The following is a 21,294-nucleotide window of genomic DNA, read 5'->3' as shown; positions in this document are numbered from 1 at the left end:
TCGCTGGGTAGTCAATGCTCGCTGGGTAGTCACCCGTCCCGGGTCTCCCCTCCCTCTCTCTGCCTGCGGTACTCGCTGGGTAGTCACTGCTCGCTGGGTAGTCACCCGTCCCGGGTCTCCCCTCCCTCTCTCTGCCTGCGGTACTCGCTAGGTAGTCACTGCTCGCTGGGTAGTCACCCGTCCCGGGTCTCCCCTCCCTCTCTCTGCCTGCGGTACTCGCTGGGTAGTCACTGCTCGCTGGGTAGTCACCCGTCCCGGGTCTCCCCTCCCTCTCTCTGCCTGCGGTACTCGCTGGGTAGTCACTGCTCGCTGGGTAGTCACCCGTCCCGGCTCTCCCCTCCCTCTCTCTGCCTGCGGTACTCGCTGGGTAGTCACTGCTCGCTGGGTAGTCACCCGTCCCGGCTCTCCCCTCCCTCTCTCTCTCTGCCTGCGGTACTCGCTGGGTAGTTACTGCTCGCTGGGTAGTCACCCGCCCCGGCTCTCCTCTTTTTCCTGCTCCGTCAGCGGCACTCAAACTGTTTGGCTGCGACGGTATCACCATCTGATGATGCGTCCAGTGCATATTAGGTAGATCGCACATATATCGACCATCACAAGGCTGGATATATTTAGGACACTTTCCTGGCCACAGGAAAACGGGGTAGTGAAACTGATCTGATACAAATCAAAGAATCAAAGGACCAGGCATGTCCTTGCATGAGTAACCGTATGACAAAATAAATGAGTTCTGACGTTTCCCCATCGCCCACCACTGTTTCCCTATAGTTGAGAAAAACTTTCTGCCAATGCGGGCATTGGTCGTGTTTCTGGTACCTTAAGACTCCATGTTGATACGGTGTGTATATTCTCAATGCTCGAACTAGATGCGTAAAAGCTACTTTCAGCAACTATAACGACACATATACTTCAAGCGCGGTATGTACAAATATTTGGCATTTCGCATATGACACGTCAATTCTAAAACAACACGGCATCGCTTGGTCATGGCTCACTACGGCAAAGCACCACGCGGACACGCGCCTCAACAAAAATAAATAATATCACTTGGCCGTAACAGCGCAGCACGAGCCGGCTTCAGAAGAAGCCGGGGTTCGTGTGTTCGATGATGCAGCGCTTGCAGTACTTTTTCACCGTCCGATAGCCCTCGAGCGTAATGGGCGAGTCCTGGATGTTGAGCTGCTGCAGGCCTCGGCAGTAGTAGGCAATGAACTTGATGCCGGCGTCGCTGATCATCTCGCAGCTCTTCACGCTCAGCTTCTTCAGGTTCGGGCAGTTCTGCGAGAGCATTTTGAGGCCGTGGTCGGTGACGTCGCACTTGCCGATGTCAAGCGCGCGCAGCCGCTGGCAGCAGCGCGCCACCACCTCCATGGACGCGTCGCTCACCGCCTCACACCCGCGCACGTTCAGGTACCGGAGCTTGTAGCAGCTGCGCGCCACCTGTTTGACGCCGGCGTCGGAGACACGGTCGCACTTGGCCACGCTGAGGTAGCGCAGCGTCGGCCCCAGCCGCGCCAGCTCGTGCAGGCCGTAGTCGGTGACGCGGCAGCAGTCGGAGATGCTGAACTCGCGCAGGTTGACGCAATAGCTCGGCACATGCTTGATGCCCAGGTCTGCAGGAGGCGGGGGGACGGCGTGGTTAGCGGTGGCGCTGCGGTGGCCCGCGCCTGTGTTCGAGAGGTGTGCTCTGGCGGCCAGCGTCGCCAGGAACTGGCACATGCTGAGGGGGCTCCATGAGGCCATTTGGTACGGTCATACAACACGGAAAAACGTAACACGATTGCATGGGAGACAGCGATTCGGCGGCATACATAAAATTCGAGTGTTTGAGAAGCCCTGACAGAAACACCTGGGCGAAGCAACACACATGAAGTTCACCTCCTGGAACAGTTTGCATATTAAATCTCAACGCCACCCAATAACTCCACTCTAAATAGCAGCCCTGCCCCACCCACCCGAGATTGGGACCCCCTGCGCCAGCCACACCTTGCGTCGCCGCCGCCCGTCGCGTTCTCTCACCTGTGACCTGCTCGCAGCGGCGCATGTAGAGGTGCTGCAGCTGCGGACAGTTGTGCACGATCACCTTGAGGCCGGCGTCGGTCAGGTTATGACAGTCGGTCAGGTCGACGTACTGCAGGTTCAGCTGGCGGTCCACGCTGGACAGCACCTCGCTGAAGTCGATGCAGGTGACCCGGTGGCAGCCTGGGGGCGAGGCAGACCGTCAGCCGACCGACGACCGACCGCCGTCAGACAGCGGAGCCCCGGCGGAACCTCGGCGGGCCGCCAGCGGACGTCAGCGGACCGTCAGAGGGCGTCAGCAGACCGCCAGCGGACGTGAGCGGACCGCCAGCGGACGGACGTCAGCGGACCGTTAACGGACCGTCAGCGGACCGCCCGCGAACCCCCGGGGGATCCTCGGCCGATCGTCAGCGAACCGTCGACCGACAGCCGTCGGACAGCGGAGCCCCGGAACCTCGGCGGGCCGCCAGCGCAGCGGCGCTGGGCCGGCATCCGCCGCGGCGCCGGAGTCACGACGGTGGCCGGCGGCGCCAGACGCGTGCGTCACTCGTGACGTCATAGCGTTCCTGCACGACTATGATCTACCGATGTGGTGGGCACAATCTGTTGCTGCGTTTGAGATGAGCGAGTGGAGTATTTCGTAATGAGACATTGTTCTGAGGCGAGGCTACTCTCATTCATCTCAGCCAATTTGGCCATGAGATCCCAATCGACCAAAATGTTAAAAGCAATTGGAACTATATGAAGCAAAATGCAAAAATGTCAGTGATTCAGCAAGATAGGGTCACTCCAATGCGTGCTTTTGATCGAACCGGTTTCAGTTCGGCAGCACAGCCCGATTTGACGTCATTCAGTCGGCTCGTTAGCAACTTCACCTCGACGCCACTAAAAAAGTTTGGGACGCTGTGGCCTTGATTTATCGCCACTTTTCCGGCTACCACAACACGAAAGCTCAAATCAGCTAGTTTCTCTCTCAGTCATGTGATGTTTTTTAGTACTATCGCCACGACCTGCAAGCATGAAAGACCATTCCGCGGCTGCTCAGCATGCAAGTCCGATCCGTGATATCAGTTGTTGTATATTGGTGTTTTAGGGCGCGTCGACTACAATGGTCATTTCACGCCCACCCCGTTATGTCAGTGGGAACGACGACGCGGTGCATTGGTGTACCCGAATGACTTTTGCTACAAACCCAACAGATGCGTACATCAGTAGTGGGACAGCATTCATGCGCGCTGCGTCGAAGGTCATTCACAAGACTTTAACCACTGGTCAATAATGAGCAGAACGACTGAGATGCGTTCGGAAGAAAGCTGTGGACATGGGTGATGACGTCGATGTCGAAATTAAATAACGTATTAAATAAATAGCGATAGAACTAAAAGTGAGTTTCAGCTCAAAACGCTATCGTGAAATAGGTAAAAATGAAACAAATTCAAACACCCACCGCGACAAAAGTAACCATGAAACGCAACCAACGCCCCATCCAGACGCAGTTGGTGCATCAACGTCAAAACAGCCCTGAGCCAGCCTACGGCACCTGAAGTAGTGCCCCGAACGTGGAGGTTCAGGCCGGCGCGGCCTCGACACCTCGTCCAGCGCACTCACCGGTCACATCCAGATGCTCGAGGCCTGGACAGTGCGTGACCACCTCGAACAGCGCCTGGTTGCTGACGTTGGCGCAGCCGCGCAGCTCCAGGTGGCGCAGCTCCGGGCAGCGGCGCGCCAGCAGCGAGAGGCCGCGGTCCGTCAGGCGCGCACAGCCGTTCAGAAGCACGCGCTCCACGGCTGGGCAGAGCGTGCCCGGACTGTCGCGGCACAGCAGCTTGACGATCTGGCGGAGGGCGCGGTCGGCACCGGTCGTCTCGCCCGTCAGCGTGATGCTCGTCCACAGCTGCGGCTCCCACACCAGGAAGTACCAGCGCCGGCAGACGCGCGCGCAGTAGCACAGGTCGTTGGTGGACAGGTAGGAGAAGACATGCAGGATCAGCTCGTCCGAGAGCCGGTCGAACGGCGCCGGCTTGTGCGGCCGCTTGCCCTTGAACATGGTGAGGATGAGCTCGGTGTTGGACGGCGGCTCGGGCAGCTGCGGCCGCGGCGAGTCGCGCGGACAGTGAGTCGGCGTCACACCGCGCGGGTAGGCCGGCGCCAGCTCGGCCCACGGCGACGGCGACTGGCGAGGCGAGGGCGCGGTCGTGCGCGCCACCAGCGTGTGGTAGCCCAGGTCATAGGCCGGCGAGGCGCGACCGTGCAGCGCCGGCACCAGCTGTGGGCACGGGGCGGCCGGTCAGTGACGCGCAAGGCCAACACGCGCCAGCGCCGAGACCGCCGAACGCTCCAGAAGCCGCGGCCAATACTTCTGATGCACAGGCGACGGCCGAACACGACCAACACGGCACGCCGCCGTCCGGCCGGCGCGCGGCCATCTCAGCCAGCTATCTAAGCGGGAGGCGCTCCCTGTCGGCCCGGCCGGCTCTGCAGCGGACCCGGCGCCCTTGTCGCCGGACGGCCGCGGCGCGCGCGCGCGCGGGCCACTGACCTTGTGGTTGTAGACGGAGGGTGACATGCGGCCGCCCAGGCAGGTCTCGCCGTCGGTCTTGGCGCGCGCCAGGCCCGGGTGGCCGGGCAGCGCCGCCGCCACCGTCGACATGTCGAACGGCGGCGGCGGCGCCGGCACCGACAGCGGGTCCATCTGCGGCGGCGGCGGCGACGGCTCGGCGCCTACCGTCGCGCCCGTGTCTGTGGGCAGGAGGCGGCGGTCACGCGAGGCCCACACCCACCGGCGAGCGAGGTCGTCCGCACCGCGCACAGAGCAGTCCCGCGCGGCGGACGTGCGCAGCGGCCGCTAACGGCCGGCGCTCTTAGCGTCGCTCGCGACGACCGAAGGCCCACGTGCCAGGCGGACGGTCGCGGCGGTCACTCACAGGGGCACTCCGGGTTCGCCTAAAACGGACGCTCACGTCCGACTGGCACTTGTGACGAGGAAACACGCAGGACTTTACGTGGAATAACAGATGTTCAGCGTTGTATGACTCATGGTGCTGGGTCACACAGGATTCGCAATGCCGGACATCAAGGCGGAAATTCCAAACGCTGAGGCATCAACGAAGTCTAAGTAGCAGTCCGAGTGCAATGATATCAGCTGGCTTCTGGACCAACTGGGTACATGTATGAAAGCTCCTTGGCATGGGTTGGGCCAACCAGCTACGTTGCAAAGTCTGCGGTACCTGCCGACATTGGTTCGCACTCTCCCCACACAGTATGATCATAGGCTCGTAGATTCACAGTATCATTAATGAGCACCGTGTCGTATTTTCCAGGCACCGTGTCGTATTTTCCACCTTCGTAAGATTACACTCGTCGGACGGGTACTTGCAGATCCGGTGAGAACGACAGACATGCGAGAAGAGAGCGGAGAAAGGCCCCACTCGTGATCTCCAGGCGTTCCTCGCGCTCCTTAAAAATCCCCCCATTAATCACTCGCAGCCGGAAATGACACAGCACGCCACAAAAAAGTGACGCATACGACGCGAGCTTAGACTCCGGATGGCGGCTGCCGTATACAAAGCATACCGACAGATTCAAGGCCTGCTTCATCAGCTTGTCGAGCCTAGTCACAGGGTGCAAGACGTCGCTTGCATTCCGCGTCCGGCACAGCTATGCCTGTTGGCACAGGCGGGCCCGAAGACCGATGTGGTGGCCGCGGTTTCTCGTGTTCCCAGCGCGTCACAACAAGTCTATCTTCATTCCGATTGAGCAAAAACTGGGACGCCCGGCTGTCCGCATAACCAGCCGCCGGCGGACAGAGGAGGGGGCGAGAGAGAGGGAGAGAGAGAGAGAGAGAGAGAGAGGGAGAGAGAGAGTGGGAGAGAGAAAGAGAGAGGGGGGGAGATAGAGCGAGAGAGAGTGAGAGAGGGAGCGAGAGAGAGAGAGGGAGAGAGAGCAAAAGAGAAGAGCGGAGGGACGCCCCTGCGCAGGCGCCCGGAATGCAGTCACGTGACGCACCCAGCCCAGGTATGTGGGCTGCGGGGTGCAGGCTCGGAAAAACAACTGTACAATGGAGCGGGCGGGGGACTGGTGTGACGGCACAAAAGACGGGCCCGAATACCGATGGAGCGGCGCGGGCCGGCGACCGGCGACGCGGCCGGGCTCCAAAACAAGACGCGCCGTGAGCCAAAGGTCGCACAGCAGCGAGCGACACGCGCCGGCTTCCAGGTGCGCAGGCGGCGGCTGCGGCCTCGGCTGCGCCACGGCCGGAACACGGTGCCATTCGGAAGTTGCCGTGATCTGTGACCAGAAGTGGAGAGGCTCGGCAGGATTCTAGAGGTCGCGAGGCAGGGGAAGCCAGCCTGTTTGGCGTCAAACTCTATCGTCCGCCTTCGACTTTGATGCACCAACAACGGCCGCAGGCATTTGGACTTAAGTCCGTAAGCGTCTTTGATCTACTCGGTTGCGCTGCATTTCTGATTACGTACGCCTGCGTGGGTTTCTAGCCGCTCATTCAGGAGGCCGCAGGTGCTGTGCACAGACCATTACTTCAGCGCCAGCAGCATTTCGCCGCCTGCCGTCTGCTTGCATCAGTTCTTTCATGGATTGTTTGGAGCACACGTACGCAATCAGAGCGCCCCAGCCTCCAGTCAGCTATATAAAGGCACGGGTCAGGATCTCACGCAGGCTTACGCTTTACGACAAGGACGACATATCTGGCTCATAGTCCAGCTTCTAATACAGCCACCAACAGCGCAATCCAACAAGCAATACTGGGTAATACATATCAGAGTCATTAACATTGGGCATGCGTCCAACCAATCGTTCGATTAGCTCCAGAGCCCTGATTCATAACGGTACAAGGACGCAATGATCCCGTTGCTAGAGCTGAAAACATTTTAAAGCCGTTTTACCTTGTTCTTTAACTCGACTCATACCTACGGCATTTTCCCTTCAGCTATCAATAACTGTATTTTTAGAATGCCCTCAAATGATTCCTTTTTAGGTCATTCAATCGATCTGTTCCAAACTGCAAACGCTCCACGAATTCGACAATCTATTTGAATCGCACGATGGATCGCGTTTCTTTGTTGTGTTGTTTAGAACGCCGTTAGCATACTTACGTAACTCAAATTGTAACGTTTACGTGGGAACACGTTCGGAAATGTCAATTCCCCGGCATCAAGCATACAAACCATTGGTCTTCCCAAACGAGCAAGACTGTGCAAATCATCCCTGCCGCGTCGTGTTTGGTGTACACGATCGGGGCGTTCCAAACAGCAATAACTCATCGCCAACTCCACGCACCACCACCAAGGCGTGACGGGCGCCGGGGCGTTAGAGTGTGAGCGGCCCTGGTGGCAAGCACGCTTGCTGCCCGGTATCCAGCATGAAATCTGTCGCTCGGTGCAATGTGAAGCGCTCAGAGTGGCGTGCCAGTGCATTACATGCGACGGCGGCGGCAGCGCATGTGGCAAAAATGCCGCCGGCTGTCAAATATGTGAGCAAAGTATCACCAGCAGCTACCAACCTAGGCTCTTATCGCTGAACGGGGCACACACGCGTGACAAAAATGCCTCCAGCCGCCGCCACCAATGGCAGGAAAACCGACACTCCGCGCTAAATGGCGCTCACGACACCAGCCGGGTGGCGGCCATTGGGCTCGGAGCAGGGCAGCAGACCCCCGCCCGCAACTCGTGCGACTGGCGTCTGGCTGATGACAGATGCGGCGCACAAGAGACGCACGCCTGGCTGGCGGCTGAAGTCATCGCCGGGCGGGGTTATGCGGTTATGTGGTTTGTGACGGAGGAGTCGCATAGCCCAAGAGCCCAGCCAATTAGCAGCAACGGTGAGCCACGCTGCTGGAGGCGCTCGGACGAGGAGCATGCCGCAGCGCATGCTAAGCATCTGGGCGTGGCCAGTGATGCTCTGTTGGTTCACTTCCATTCGAAAAGGACGAGGCCCTTCAAACCCTTACAGAAGCTGCTCGTCACAAATCTTCGGAACAAAGACCTTATGAGCTGTATGTCAACCGGTAATTTGAACGGTGGCAGACTACGGGCCAAAGGATATTAACTGCAGTATCTGAATCCAATGAGCTCGTTTTATCAGCGCGTCATGCGATGTGGGTTGTAAGGAGAGAGAAGAAGGTCATGACGGTGACGTGGGCGTAAATGACGACCTGATCGCCCAAACCGCCATCTGGTAGCATATGACAGCAGCACGCTAGTAAAACAGACTGCAGCGAAGCTGTTTTAGACCGAGCATGGTTCGTAACGGAGAAATTCAACAGCACATGCACGCCTCCCCTAACGAGATCTGCTGAACTCGGACACGGAGCCCGGCCAGCGACCTCAACCACAATGCCGGTCCGGCTGGTGGTGAGGTTTCCAGGCCCGGCAGCGTCTCAGCGGTGGCCGCGGGGCAAACCTCACCGAGCGACGTCTGCCGAGAGTGGTTGGACGAGGTGTAGCCGCTGTCGCCGCGGCCGCCGTCCCAGCGTCGCCCCTTCTGGCCCAAGTGGCCCACCTGCCGCCGAATCTGCTCCAGCACCGACATGTCTGCCGCAGCGCTGACAGCTCGCTCCCTCGCACTGCGTCCTCGGCGACCGGACCCGAACGACTGCGGGGCCGGCCGCCGCCGCCGCCGCCGCCGCCGCCGCCGTCCGCCCGGCGCATTCCTCGGCCGCATATTTGGGCCCGTCCGCGGCGGGCGGCGGCCGCGCGGCGGCACAATGGGCCGGCCGGCGCCACATTCCCCGGCCGGGGGTCGGCGTGGGAAGGCGGCGCGACCCCGGCGCGGCGCGCTGTCGCCGCAGCGCCGGACGCGCGGCGCCCGTGTCGCCATCTGCCGGCTATCGCCAGTCGGGATCGCTGGCCGGCGAGGCGGCCGCCCTCTCCCCCGGCTGCAGCCAGCAGGCCGGACGCCGCGCGCCCGCACCGGGCCTTCGCGGAACGCGCCGGCAGCCGACCCATTCCGGCTGGTTATTTCATAAATCGCCGACGCCTGGTATGCAGATTGCAGCGCCTCCGAGCGGCCAAGGGCCATTAGCGTGCGGCCGGGCCCGGTACTGCACGGGCGGGGCGGCCGGCGAGACTGCCAGCGCGAGCCGCAGAGTCGGCCGGCGGCTACGGCCGACAAACAGGAAACCCGGCGGCCGGTCCTCTCCGCGGATTACGGCGCCGGTGCCGGACAGGCGTGAACGGGAGAAAACGCGGCGCCGCTTATGACACGGCGGAAACATGACAGTCTGCAGCGACACAGCGGCGGCCAAGGACGAGCAACGGCTCGGCTGCCGGCGCGTGCGTGTGTTCTGGCGGCACTTCCGTCCGCGCGCACACATACCCACACACACGCACGCCACATACATCACACCAAGCACTTGCCGGCAAGTTTCTCAGCCAACCGGGAGTGACAGCACACACCGGTGGACCATGTTCACACGTGTGCGCCAAATTGCGTCGTTGTGAACTCGGCATGCATAATGAATCACGCAGTTTATCAAGTTGACACGGCGCGGGAGCAACGGCCTCCGTGTTCCGCGTCCCGTTCCGCCCACGTCAGCGGGCCGGCCCGGCGCGGCTCGGGAGGCTACGGCCGTCCGTCTCGCCTGCGACAATTGGGCCGCGAATGACCCGGCTCGCCGGGGCCCGCCGGCCGGCGGCGACGAACGCGGGCCACTTCACACGGTGCCGCCGCCAGGGACGGGTTGGCGGCGGCCGCCGGACGACATTCCAGCGACAATCTGGCCGGTCGGCGACTCGTCCGGCTGCACGGCCGGGTGCGCTCGCCGCGCTGCCGCAGCCGGTCGGCCGGGCCGCGTCGCGGCTGGAGGAGTGTCCCGTGCTCTCCGGAGGAGGGCCCACCCCGGCAGGAGCGCCCGAGAGCGGCAGCGAGTCGGCCGAGTCGGCGGACGAGGGCAGCGGCGGCGGCGGCGGCGGCGGCGGCGGCCTGCAACCCGCCAATCGGCATCTATCGACCGGCATCGCTGCAGCCAGTCAGCCGATCCGCCATATTAAACCGCGCCGGATTTTACGACTGCGGCCTCTATCAGAGCGCCGCATATCATCGGAGGGACGTCAGAGGCTGCCACGCCCCCGGCGGCGGCTGCGCGGCCGCGGACCGTGCCAGACCGGGCCGAGCGCGAGCCCGAGCGGCGTCGGCCCACGTGATCGGCGCCGATCGGGCACGCAGTGCGCGCGCCGCGCCGCCCAGTAGGTCGCCGCTCACCGGCGGCCGTGGTCACGTGACACGGATGGAATGCGGGCCGCGGCGGCGGCGCGGCGCGCCGGTCGCAGGAAAGTGGCCACGGCCCGCGCCGCCCCCGGCGTGCGCCTCACCGCGACGTCAGCACTGAAGCCGGATTATGGGCAAGAGATTGTTTGACCCGAATGGCTGTTGTCGGTGATTAGGAGGGAGTAGAAAGCGGACGGGAGGCTCGCCGATGCCGAGCGATCGCGGACACCCGCACTAGCGTTGTGCGCCGCGGCCTCGGCTCCAGCGCCAGCCTCTGCACTGGCCGCCGCCTCTTGGGTCCCCTGCTGACCTCTGACCGGCGCCAGGACCGGGGTTTGGCGTCGGCCGCCGCCTCTGAAGTCCCGCTGACCTCTGATCGGCGCCAGGACCAGCCTCGTCGCCGGTCGCCGCCTCTGAGAGCCTGGGCCGACCTCTCGCCGAGCCACGGCCGGCCGGAGCGGCTCGATCGCCGCCAACGGCGCCGCAATGGTCGACTTCTGACCCGCACCCCCGTTACTCGAGAGATAAGGAACACCAACGGCGCACTGAAGCCGGGTTTATGGCGCAAATCAAGCCGAACTTCCGTGGCGAGGTTTCAGGTGGGTTAATTCACCCGGCACAACGACTGGTCACCACCAGAGCCCAGCCGCAAGCGCTGTTCCTATGAAAAAGGCGTCAGACTGCACCACAATAGATTCGTGAAGGGGCTCGCACTCACAAAAACCTTGTTTTGTCTGTCGAGCTTGCGAATTGATTACGGCGAGAACGACAACGCCACTGTGATCTGTCATCTTACTTGTCGCCCCTGATATTCCAGACAGCGCTGTGCGACATCCGATAGCACGCACCGATAGCCGCTGATGGGCTTCAGCCGCCCCGGCGACGGCTGCCATCGCTCGCTGGCCTGCACCGGGTGAGTGGCGGGTTCTGTTGCAATGCGTCATTAAAACAGCCGAATATAAATGCGCAGTGTTGTTGACCACGGCCGGCTGTCACCGCTGCTGATAACAGCCGCCCAGGCCACTCGACTGACAAACAAGGCACACGACGACGCGTGGGCCCTCGGACTGGAGCGCCGTGCCCGGCAGGTGGTGACTGGCCAGCGGCACCGCGCGCGTGCTCGGGACAGGTGAGACGGCCGACTGCCGTGGCTTTTAACTCGGAGCTGTGACGGATATCAGTGCGTGGCCGTCAAAGCCGCGCAGGTCGACAGCGCAGCGCCAGCACGATGACGGCGCTCGTGATTACAGGCTCAGCGTCGGCGGCAAACAGTGCAGATGGGTCCGCACTGAACAGCCCCGGGAGGCCTCGTGGCATTCCTGGCACTCCGGCGCCGGAGGCGGCCGCCGGCGGGTGCCGCGTGCCGGCCGGCATGCGGTGGGCGGGCGGACCGGCCGGCCACTGTGTGTGTATGCAGGGAGCGGGCCGAGGCCGCTTGGGACGTGACCATCCGCCTGGGTAAAGGAATTCACAGGCTGGGTAAACCGGGCCTTGGGTAAACCCATGGGTGCCCATATGGGGTGGGCTGTTGGGGTAGGTGCAAGCTATGGAAAAAGTTACGGGTGTGTGTATGGGTTTAGAAAAGAGAGAAAACTAACTTTGGGTGCAAGCTCTGCATAAAAGCCTTTCAGGCTCTACACCGGAGGCTAACACTTCCGTCTCCGCCACCGGGGCCGGAGGACCTGGACCGAAACTCGAAAGACTGCACAACGTGGGGTGGGCGGGGCGCACCCACGGCACGGGGCCAACCGACCACACGGCCTGGATCAAGACGAGCAATATGGATAGGCGTTGTGTCCGGCGAACGCCCGCGCGCAATTACAGACAGAGCCCGCTTGATTATACTGCAGTGCTTCAATATTCGGTCACTTGGGCGGCAGGGATGTCGACGCTCTTTCACGCTATATTCCCGGTTCAGGATTCACTGCCCGTTACTTCTCCCTTTGCTCCGGATCGGCCAATCAGCATCGAGCCGGGCGGCGATCGATCCGGAATCTCGGCGCCTCGGGCTTAGCAAATCGGCCGGGCAGGTCAGATGTCAGAGTCCGAGGTCAAAGGGCAACAGATAAGTTGCCAAAGAATTGCGCGTGTGGAGGCCGGCGAAGAGACAAAATTACGGTAGCATTAATTTATATCTACCCTCTGCATAATACGCGCGGCGAGTTTGGAACGTTCGAACATTGCGACCCACGCCATCACAGGTGAGTTTCTCTGTACTTCTGGGATCTCCGAGGTTTCCTCAGAAATCCCAGAAACACACAGTCATTCGGTCGTTGACGTGCAAACTCGGGACTCAATTTTGCGTGTTTGAACGGCAAATTGCCTGTTGTTAATATTACGACGAATGCTCTGGAATCAAATGGAAGCATGACCAACACACCAGATCCGCCCCGCTGCTGCAATACACACTGCCTGACGTCATGCATTTCGCGAAGTTGCCACCAAGGCCATTAGGTCACTCGCTGTGTGCCGACTCCGCCAGTAACCACGCCACGGTGCGTCAGCGATCATCGACGGCGGCGTGCAGAGACCGGTGGCCCCCGGCCGGGGGTGAGGCTCCAGCATGCCGCTGCCAGCAGGCCGGGCAACGAAAAGAGCCCGTCACTGGCCCACCGGCAGTCACCGGCAGGGAGAGATGCTGCTCCGGCTGCACTGGAAGCCGTGCAGCCGCCGGTCCAATCGGCGGCGCCGGGATTCCAACAACTGAACTATAACGCCACACATGCAGCGCTAAAACGGGATCAGGATAGAGTCAGGCTGAGGTCAGGCGCACTTCGTGATCACGGTGATCACATGTGCTCAGGGACGCGCGTGCAACCGCTACGCAATACCGCAACAAAACGGGATGTGAAATGGAGGTATACTGTTCTCCAACCAGGAGCGTGGCTTTGATTCTGCCTCCGTCTTATGGCACAACCATACGACAATTTCAAAAGACCGTGCGCATCCGTGATTTGTAGGTCAAATAAGCATTCACAACGCAATCATGACAGTGCGCATCCATTCGAATTCAGCCGGCAGTACTAGACACGGTGCGTGTGTGACTGGCATGTCCATTTTGGGCTCCAACAAACAGCGGCAGACGAGGTCAAGGGCCGGCACCGGCGCTCCTGGAACACGCGCGGAGCCGGGTCGGGCCGGGTCGGGCTGAGCCGGACCGGACCAGCCACCGGCGGCCGCTGCTCAGCTGGGCGCCCATGATTTGTTTGTTGTTGGCGGCCGGGCTTCCATTAACGGCGCGCACGTAGCGGTTTGGCCTCTCTCGCCGCTCCTCCTACTCTGCCGTCGCTCTCGGGCAAGCCCGGCCTCGTCTGTCGGCCGTGTGTGTGTGTGTGTGTGTGTGTGTGTGTGTGTGTGTGTGTGTGTTGGTCTGTGTGTGTGTCTGTGTCTGTGTCTGTGTCTGTGTGTGTCTGTGTGGTCTGTGTCTGTGTCTGTGTCTGTGTCTGTGTCTGTGTCGTGTCTGTGTCTGTGTCTGTGTCTGTGTCGTGTTGTGTCTGTGTCTGGTGTGCTGTGTCTGTGTCTGTGTCTGTGTCTGTGTCTGTGTTGTCTGTGTCTGTGTCTGTGTTGTGTATGTGTCTGTGGTCTGTGTCTGTGTCTGTGTCTGTGTCTGTGTCTGTGTCTGTGTCTGTGTGTGTCTGTGTCTGTGCGTGTCTGTGTCTGTGTCTGTGCTGGTCTGTGTCTGTGTGTGTGTGGTGTGTGTGTGTGTGTGTGTGTGTGTGTGTGGTTGTGTGTGTGTGGTGTGTGTGGTGTGTGTGTGTGTTTGTGTGTGTGTGTGTGTGTGTGTGTCTGTGTGCCGGGCTGCGCCTCGCCGGGAGAAGGCTCGCAGCAGGCGGCCGCCGCCGCCCGGACAGGCACGGCCGCGATAACGGTACAGCCAGCGTACACGCCGGGCCCGCGCCACCGAAACCGGACACGGGCGGCGCCGTCTGCGTCAGCGGAGAGCGGACGACAGACGGCGGCTGCGCCTCACACAGCGAGGACAAGCGGACCGATCTCCTCCCACAGTCTCCCGCGGCGAGCCCGATCTCCTCCCACAGTCTCCCACAGTCCCTCACGGCGAGCAAGGCTGCGTGACCTCCACCGATCGACGACAGAAAAAGAGCCGCCCTCCCCTGCCCGGCGCAGAATTGCCTCGTACCAACGACAGACGGACAGACACAGCCTTATCCAATGTTCGAGGTGGCTGGGCCCTGGCGCTTGATTCCAAGCCGAAGACCTACCGAGAGCTACGCTCTGCACCAAAACACTTGCCACCAATTATGCGATGGTGTCAACCAGAGACAACAACGGGAACAGCGACAGCCACTTCACTTCTGCGTCGAAAGCCGTCAATTCCCTGAATCTGACACTGTCTGGTCAGTTCTTTCCCCGTCTGGACACTCCGATGTGGAAAATGTAAAATTCCCAGCCTCGGAAACGCGGCACGAGTGCAGCGCTGGGCCGGCGCGGACGCGCACCTTGCCCCGGAGCAGCTCCTCGGAGAGTGACGTCAGTGCCACTCCCGCGCGGCCTCGGCGCGCCACTTCACTCTGCAGCGGAGCAGCACAAGCGGCTGGGCCTCGGCCGCCCCTGCAGCGGGCGCGGCGTAATGAGGCTGACGGCCGGGTCACGGCGGCGCAGTATCGTGACACTGCCAGGCGGCCGCTGCGCCCGCCGCGCGTGCAGAGCCGCGCCCCGCTCATGCCACCCACGGACTGCGACGCAGGGCGTCCGCGCCGCCGACCAACACTCCTGAATGGTCGCCGGGGCTCCTGCACCCGCAGCGGCGTCAGCTCAGCTCAATGGATGAGACGGACCCTGGCTTAAATGCTACGAGCTGGCATGCGCCCGGCAATGTCACCTAAGTTATAAGCCGATAATAAATGATGGCACAATTAATTAATAAAAAGGTGCGACACATTGCTGGACAAACCGGCCAATGCACAGTGTGCAAGTCTGACGGAGCAGGCACCGTCCTGCAAGCCCCTGGCAAATTGCCATCGCGAGCCGAGCAGCGGCGGACCCTCGGTCTAAGACCACATATATCCATCCGGTGTGCACCGCGCGGGCCGTGCACATGTGCTGGATTTTCAGCACAAGGCCGAGTCCGCGCCGTAAGTTCCAGTACATAGGCCTGCAGTGCGTCGTAATCCTGATTAGGATGACAGCGAGCGGCGACATCTTCATCGGCAAAGCGAGGTTGACACCTTCGGATTCCATTGCGGCCGGGTTTGCCCACCATCAGCCCGGTTAATGCTGATAATACCCGGAGTTTATGGGCGAAGAGGCGTTTGATGAAGCACGCTGGCCCTTGATGTACGGCAGCCGTTTCCTGGTGGGACTGCATGTTCACGGCCATTGCTTACAAAGCCCGCCCGCCCGCACGCCAGCGCCTCATGCCGTCAAGGACCACCCGAGCGAGGAGGCATTCGCGGGGCCGAGGGGGCAGGGCGGGGAGGAGGCATTCATCGAGCGGCGGAGGAAGCTGACCGTACATAACGTCATTGGAAGGGACAGGGGCTCCGTAGAGGCAATGAAGTCACGTGGCCATGAAACCTAGCACTATTGTGACTTCTTTTCATCATCCGAATAGAGATAATAAATGCTTGGAGAGACAAACACGGCAACTTCATGACCTTTATGTTCAGCTATCTGCATCCTTCCTGGGACGGTCGGATCTCTGAGGTCAACGCAGCGTAAATATGAAATGTATTTCTAAAATTGATGGAGGCTTCACAGTCGTAAAACATGAACGCTTGATGCGTGCATAATTTTGCATGCCAAGGTATTCGTATTAGTCAGTTCTTTGGGTCATCAATCAACCAAACTGGACAGTATCTCACGGTTGTGAAGGCGGTGGCGCTTTCCAAAGACGAGGGTAAAAGCCCGGACACCCGCACAGATGCGAACGAAAAATATATGTGACGCCAGTTCTCTGCAAATATGTGCCCAGTACTAATCGTTGTGGGCAGTATATGCCATGTTTTCCGTGAATTTTGCCAGCTCATGGAATGTGCTCATACTACAGGCATCTTGGAGACAGGCACAACTAAAAATTCGTCATTCGACCATAACTTATTGCGACCGGCATTACGGAGTCATGCAGACAGTAACGAGTCTCCCTCAACTGGGTTTGTTTAGAAGCATTTGGAAACCACCGAGGTCACGATCCTTGCATCTGAGTTAATGAGTTGTGTTGTCTGCATGGACAAGTCCCGAGTTTTATCCGGCCCATCGTAAACGAGACCAGCGGGCGGCTGTGGAATGGGAAACGTAAAGTGGCGTCTTCGACGGTTTAATTGCCTTTTACTGCCACCCAAAAAGTGACAAGAACAACCTAAAGATGCCATCGAGGAATAGCATCGTAAATTTTGTTTATGGAAGACTAAACCTTATCTCAAGTTATTTCGGCTCTCCCAATCAACGGTAAAGATTGCTAGTTAATCTCAAGACCCATTCCACATTCAGACTCAAACATTGACTGCGTTTCCATCCTGGAGTGGACAAAGTCACAATGGACGGTAAAAGGCTGATGGCTATCGACCGAATTACATGGTTCCCTTCGTCGCGAATGATCCTCTCCTATCTGCATTGTCACTGCCCCATGTTGCATGCGATAAAAACATGCCGTCTATCAGTCCCAGCTGCCGCGATCGCCAGCCCACCAGCTGGGAATCGTTGCGGGGGTCATGACCTGGACCCAGCTGCAGTCACAGCTGCCCAGGAATTCAGCCGGGAACCAAGGCCGGGGCGCGAGCAAGGAGGCCGGCCACGCTCCAGACTCGTCCGGCAGCGGGGAGCCCGAGCCAGTGCGGGGCGACACGGCCCGGGGAGTGTCCGAGTCAGTGCGGGGTGACACGCCTGGGGATTGTCCGAGCCAGTGCGGGATGACACGGCCCGGGGAGTGTCCGAGTCAGGGGCGGGATGAGCACGGCCTGGGGAGTGTCCGAGCCAGTGTGGGATGACACGGTCTGGGGAGTGGCCGGAGCACCAGTGGGGATGAACGGCCGGGAGTGTACGATTCTGCGGGAGACACGCCTGGGGAGTGTCCCGAGTCAGTGCGGGGGGATGACACGGGCCTGGGGAGTGTCCCGAGCCAGTAGTGGGTGGGGGGATGGAGCACGGATCCTCGGGGAGCCCGGTCCAGAGCGGGAATACACGATCTCGGGAGCCCGAGGCCCACGCGGTTATTACAGGCCCGGGGAGCGTCCGAGGCCAGTGCGGGATGACACGGTCCGGGGAGCCCGATCCAGTGAGAGGACACGCCCGGGGAGCGTCCGACCAACTGCGTCTTCCGCCCGTGCGCCGGGCTGGCCGCAAGCGGCGGCGGGAACGGCCGCGCACCGGCTCCAGGCCCGGTGACGCCATACCGGGTATCACGGGTAGGAATTGAGTCGGAAACCGGGCCCGACCACGTCTGCCGAGTCTGAGATGGTGGGGCTAAAACATGACGTTTGGCAACCGGGTCCTGTGGTGCATCTAGCGTCGACCAGTCGCGATCAGGTTTAGCGCGGGATCGTGATCGATCCGCCGTGAGAAAGATGCGCCCGTTCGGCAAGGAATTAACTGCAACTGGACGCTGTGCAACACCCGGTCCGGCATGGATACTGCAACTGGACGCTGCACAACAGCCGGTCCGGCATGGATACTGCAAATGGACGCTGCACGACAGCCGGTCCGGCATGGATACTGCAACTGGACGCTGCACAACAGCCGGTCCGGCATGGATGCTGTTACCGAAGAGCGCACAAACCGGGCAGGCAGGGAGGCTATGACTGGAACCTAGGTAACACCTGGTGGTTATGACTGGAACCTAGGTAACACCTGGTCGTTATGACTGGAACCTAGGTAACACCTGGTGGTTATGACTGGAACCTAGGTAACACCTGGTGGTTATGACTGGAACCTAGGTAACACCTGGTGGTTATGACTGGAACCTAGGTAACACCTGGTGGTTATGACTGGAACCTAGGTAACACCTGGTGGTTATGACTGGAACCTAGGTAACACCTGGTGGCTATGACTGGAACCTAGGTAACACCTGGTGGTTATGACTGGAACCTAGGTAACACCTGGTGGTTATGACTGGAACCTAGGTAACACCTGGTGGTTATGACTGGAACCTAGGTAACACCCGGACCGCCAGCAAGACTGCGACTGAAGATTGCGCCACACCCGTGTCAGGTATGGATACTGCGGCTGCAGGCAGCACAAGACACGGGATGGCACGGAGACTGCAACTGGAGATTGCACAAAACCTGGAGAGTGCATCGCGGCATAGTGAGTAGCAGCATGTGCACTCGAACGCTGCAAATATAAATTACAGTTTCCTACCGCACAACCAGACGTGTCAGGCATTTTACACCAGACAAATTGTACATCATTGGTGACCAAAGACTCCGCTACTGCTCGGTCTCAAGACAAAAAACCTTTATCTCATGTTGGGTATTTCTCCTCAACGTCTTTCGTACCAAAGATGATGTTACATAACATGCGATTCAGTTTGCATTGAAGCGTTTTAGTGACACGGTGCAACACCCCTTGTCCTTCAGTTTCATTTCATTTCGGTCAGAACAACACATTCCTCGCAAATGTCGCTGGTTCCATTTCTTATCAGGATACCCACCCACGGAGAAATCCGACCCGGCAGCTGCAGGAGCAGAAATGGCGCAAGAGAGGCCAGATGTGGGGCTCAGCAATTAATCCGACGCCAATTACCTGCATAAACCAAGACGGCAGGGCGCAGAGCAAGGTCCGTATGGCGAGGTGGTCCTCGGGTGTACCGCGGGGCGAAATTGGCTGGCCTTGGTGACAGGGGACCGGCCTCACCTCACACGGATCTCGCTAGCACCGCGCGCCAGGTCGGGCTCACACCACCAACACACTGGCTGCCCGGGCCGGGCCTGCTCGCCGCTCATAATCGGATGGCGCTCTCGGCCTCCTCTGACCTCGCGCTTTGGCGGCGCTTTAAGTTGGCGGGCCACTTCAGGCTGTGCCCACAGCCGCGCCGCACTGCCCCGAGCGTGCCACCCGACGGCGGCGTGCCCGTGGCGCCGTGCCGCCGGCCGCCGACGCCGGTTAGGTCAGGTCAGGTCAGGTCGTGGCCGGCGACTGGCCGGCGGCCAGGTATGCGCGCGGCCGGGCCCTGCCCGGCGCCGTCGAGCCGCCGGCCGCCGGTTTAAATGGACGCGGAGGAGCGCGGCTGGCCGGCTTGGCGGCCCGGCCGGCTCCAGATCACGTGCCGCCCGCGCCCCCCGGCCGACAGAAGTTTCACCGCTGACGCACGGGAGGCGCGCCGACCTGCGCAACGCGCCTTTTTTGTCGGCAGACGCGGTCGTGTGGGAACGGTTCTCACATAACGAGCTTTGCGTGTCGTCTTCACCGATGCTTCGCGTACCCATGTCCGCGCTTGGTGACAAATGCACTGATGGGCTAATTGATGGTGATCAATCTTCATGCCATCCTACTCAACCGGCGCTCATGCCGTCCCCCTCGCGCCGCTTACAAAAGGTAACCCTTTTGAGGGTAGCCCCCAAACCCTTTTCTAGAAAGCCGTCCGCCCAAATGACCTGTCGTAGCGACCAGCATGCTAATTAGCTATTGTAGTGGATGGGACAGCTCAGTTTCACCGGAGTCAGTGAGTCTTCAAATGGTGTTAAAACGCACCGGCCAAGGTCGACCAGCGGCACCTCGTCAGACACGTCCCTTCATTAGCGATAACAAGCACCGATATGGCAGAGAAACAATATTTTGGAGCCGGAAATTGATTTGTGCGAGCAACGAAGATGCAAAGCCATACTACATTGGACGGGCTGACACAACAAAAAATGTAATGCCAGGGCACCAAATACAACATACCTCAACAACCACAAAACTAGGAGATCTTATCAAATGAGCTATCATGCACTACGTGAGTAGTGCTCTGGTTTTAAGTGGCATATAATGAGCAATGTGTGTAACGACATGTAAACTGACCACCGGTAGCCATTCTAAATTTGTAGAGAAAATAGTCACGTCTTTTTCAAACACGAAAAAAAACCGGATGCCTCGAAACAGACCGCATTTGGGAGAGTTTTTTGGGAGCAGTAGCAGCACGAGTTGCTGGAATGACGCTGCGAGACTGAAGGCTGAAGGCTGAAAGCTGAAGGCTGTTGCATGGATGCACTTATTATTGATGGTGCCCGTGAAATGTGCTGGAGCGATAAACGCATTTGTTTCGTCATTTTCTCCTCCTAAATGTGTCGTCCTAACTATCGGGATAACCAAGCATCAGGGACATAGCCAAAATTGTCGTCAGGGGAGAAATGTCAATTTTTTCCGAAATCCTGCAACTCGAGCCGAATTCCTGCGAAATCGTAGCATCTAGCGAAAGCCTTACGGCTCAGAAGGAGGCCATAGTCTCATTGGTCTTCCTCTTGGCTAGGCCCCTGTCAAGCCATTTCAATGACAGGCTGTTCTGCTAACACTTCTGATATATCAATCATTTTCCACCTCACCCACTTGATTGTTCCCGTTTGTTCTAAATTCGCACGTTCTGTATGCACACACGAGCTGAGCTTGGAAAAGGTGAGTGCATATACGTGCGGATCAAACGGAGAGAATAAGCTTCACTCGTTTACGCGAGCCGTCTCAGCCCTCTCAGTTTACGTGATTGCGTCAGCCTGAATAAATGACACTGCCCAGGATCACTTCTTAACTGAACCCAATTGACCGCACCGTGCTATTTCATTCACATTCATTGTGCGTGTAGGATCAAGATGAAATGCTTCCGCACATTACCATCCTCGCCAGAGAAGTGGCCAGCCGAACACCCCTCTCCCGTGCAATGCGCCGCGCCAGTGGCAATGAAGCATTCGGCGTCACATAGCCAAAGATGCTAAAAGTCCCAACTAGATCACTCGGTTACTCACTTACCTCCCCCCTCCCCCCTAAGCCATAAAACCAGTCTCCTTCCTCATTTCCGGACTTTTTCCCCGTTAACCGCAGGGCACGTTCTCTTTGTCCTAAAAATAAACTGGGGCACGTCTGATTAGGCCACTTCCTCCCCAAACCACGGAGACCGAGCGCTTCTTCGCC

The 21,294-nt window shown here is 59.6% G+C and overlaps 1 protein-coding gene across 2 annotated transcripts; it reads right to left on the bottom strand.

Moving 5' to 3' along the window:
- Positions 1 to 827: 827 nt before the first annotated feature.
- Positions 828 to 19,097, bottom strand: LOC119112509 (F-box/LRR-repeat protein 7). Of its 2 annotated transcripts, none has more exons than XM_037236718.1 (5): positions 18,937 to 19,097; positions 4,556 to 4,755; positions 3,625 to 4,282; positions 2,017 to 2,199; positions 828 to 1,610 (listed from the first exon to the last, which is right to left on the bottom strand). In XM_037236718.1, exons 2-5 carry the CDS (start codon positions 4,706 to 4,708, stop codon positions 1,075 to 1,077), a joined length of 1,530 nt encoding a protein of 509 aa, XP_037092613.1. In that variant the 5' UTR covers positions 4,709 to 4,755; positions 18,937 to 19,097; the 3' UTR covers positions 828 to 1,074. The 2 variants fall into 2 exon arrangements, with proteins under 2 accessions (XP_037092613.1, XP_037092611.1); XM_037236716.1 differs by lacking the exon at positions 18,937 to 19,097 and adding an exon at positions 8,439 to 8,609.
- Between the last annotated feature and the right edge of the window lie 2,197 nt (positions 19,098 to 21,294).

The sequence above is a fragment of the Pollicipes pollicipes genome, unplaced genomic scaffold (genome assembly GCF_011947565.3).
Source record: "Pollicipes pollicipes isolate AB1234 unplaced genomic scaffold, Ppol_2.1 Scaffold_7261;HRSCAF=8764_pilon_pilon_pilon, whole genome shotgun sequence".
NCBI classification, from domain to species: domain Eukaryota; kingdom Metazoa; phylum Arthropoda; class Thecostraca; order Pollicipedomorpha; family Pollicipedidae; genus Pollicipes; species Pollicipes pollicipes.
Note: the sequence above shows the minus strand (reverse complement) of the source record. Positions and strands in the feature narration are given on the sequence as shown.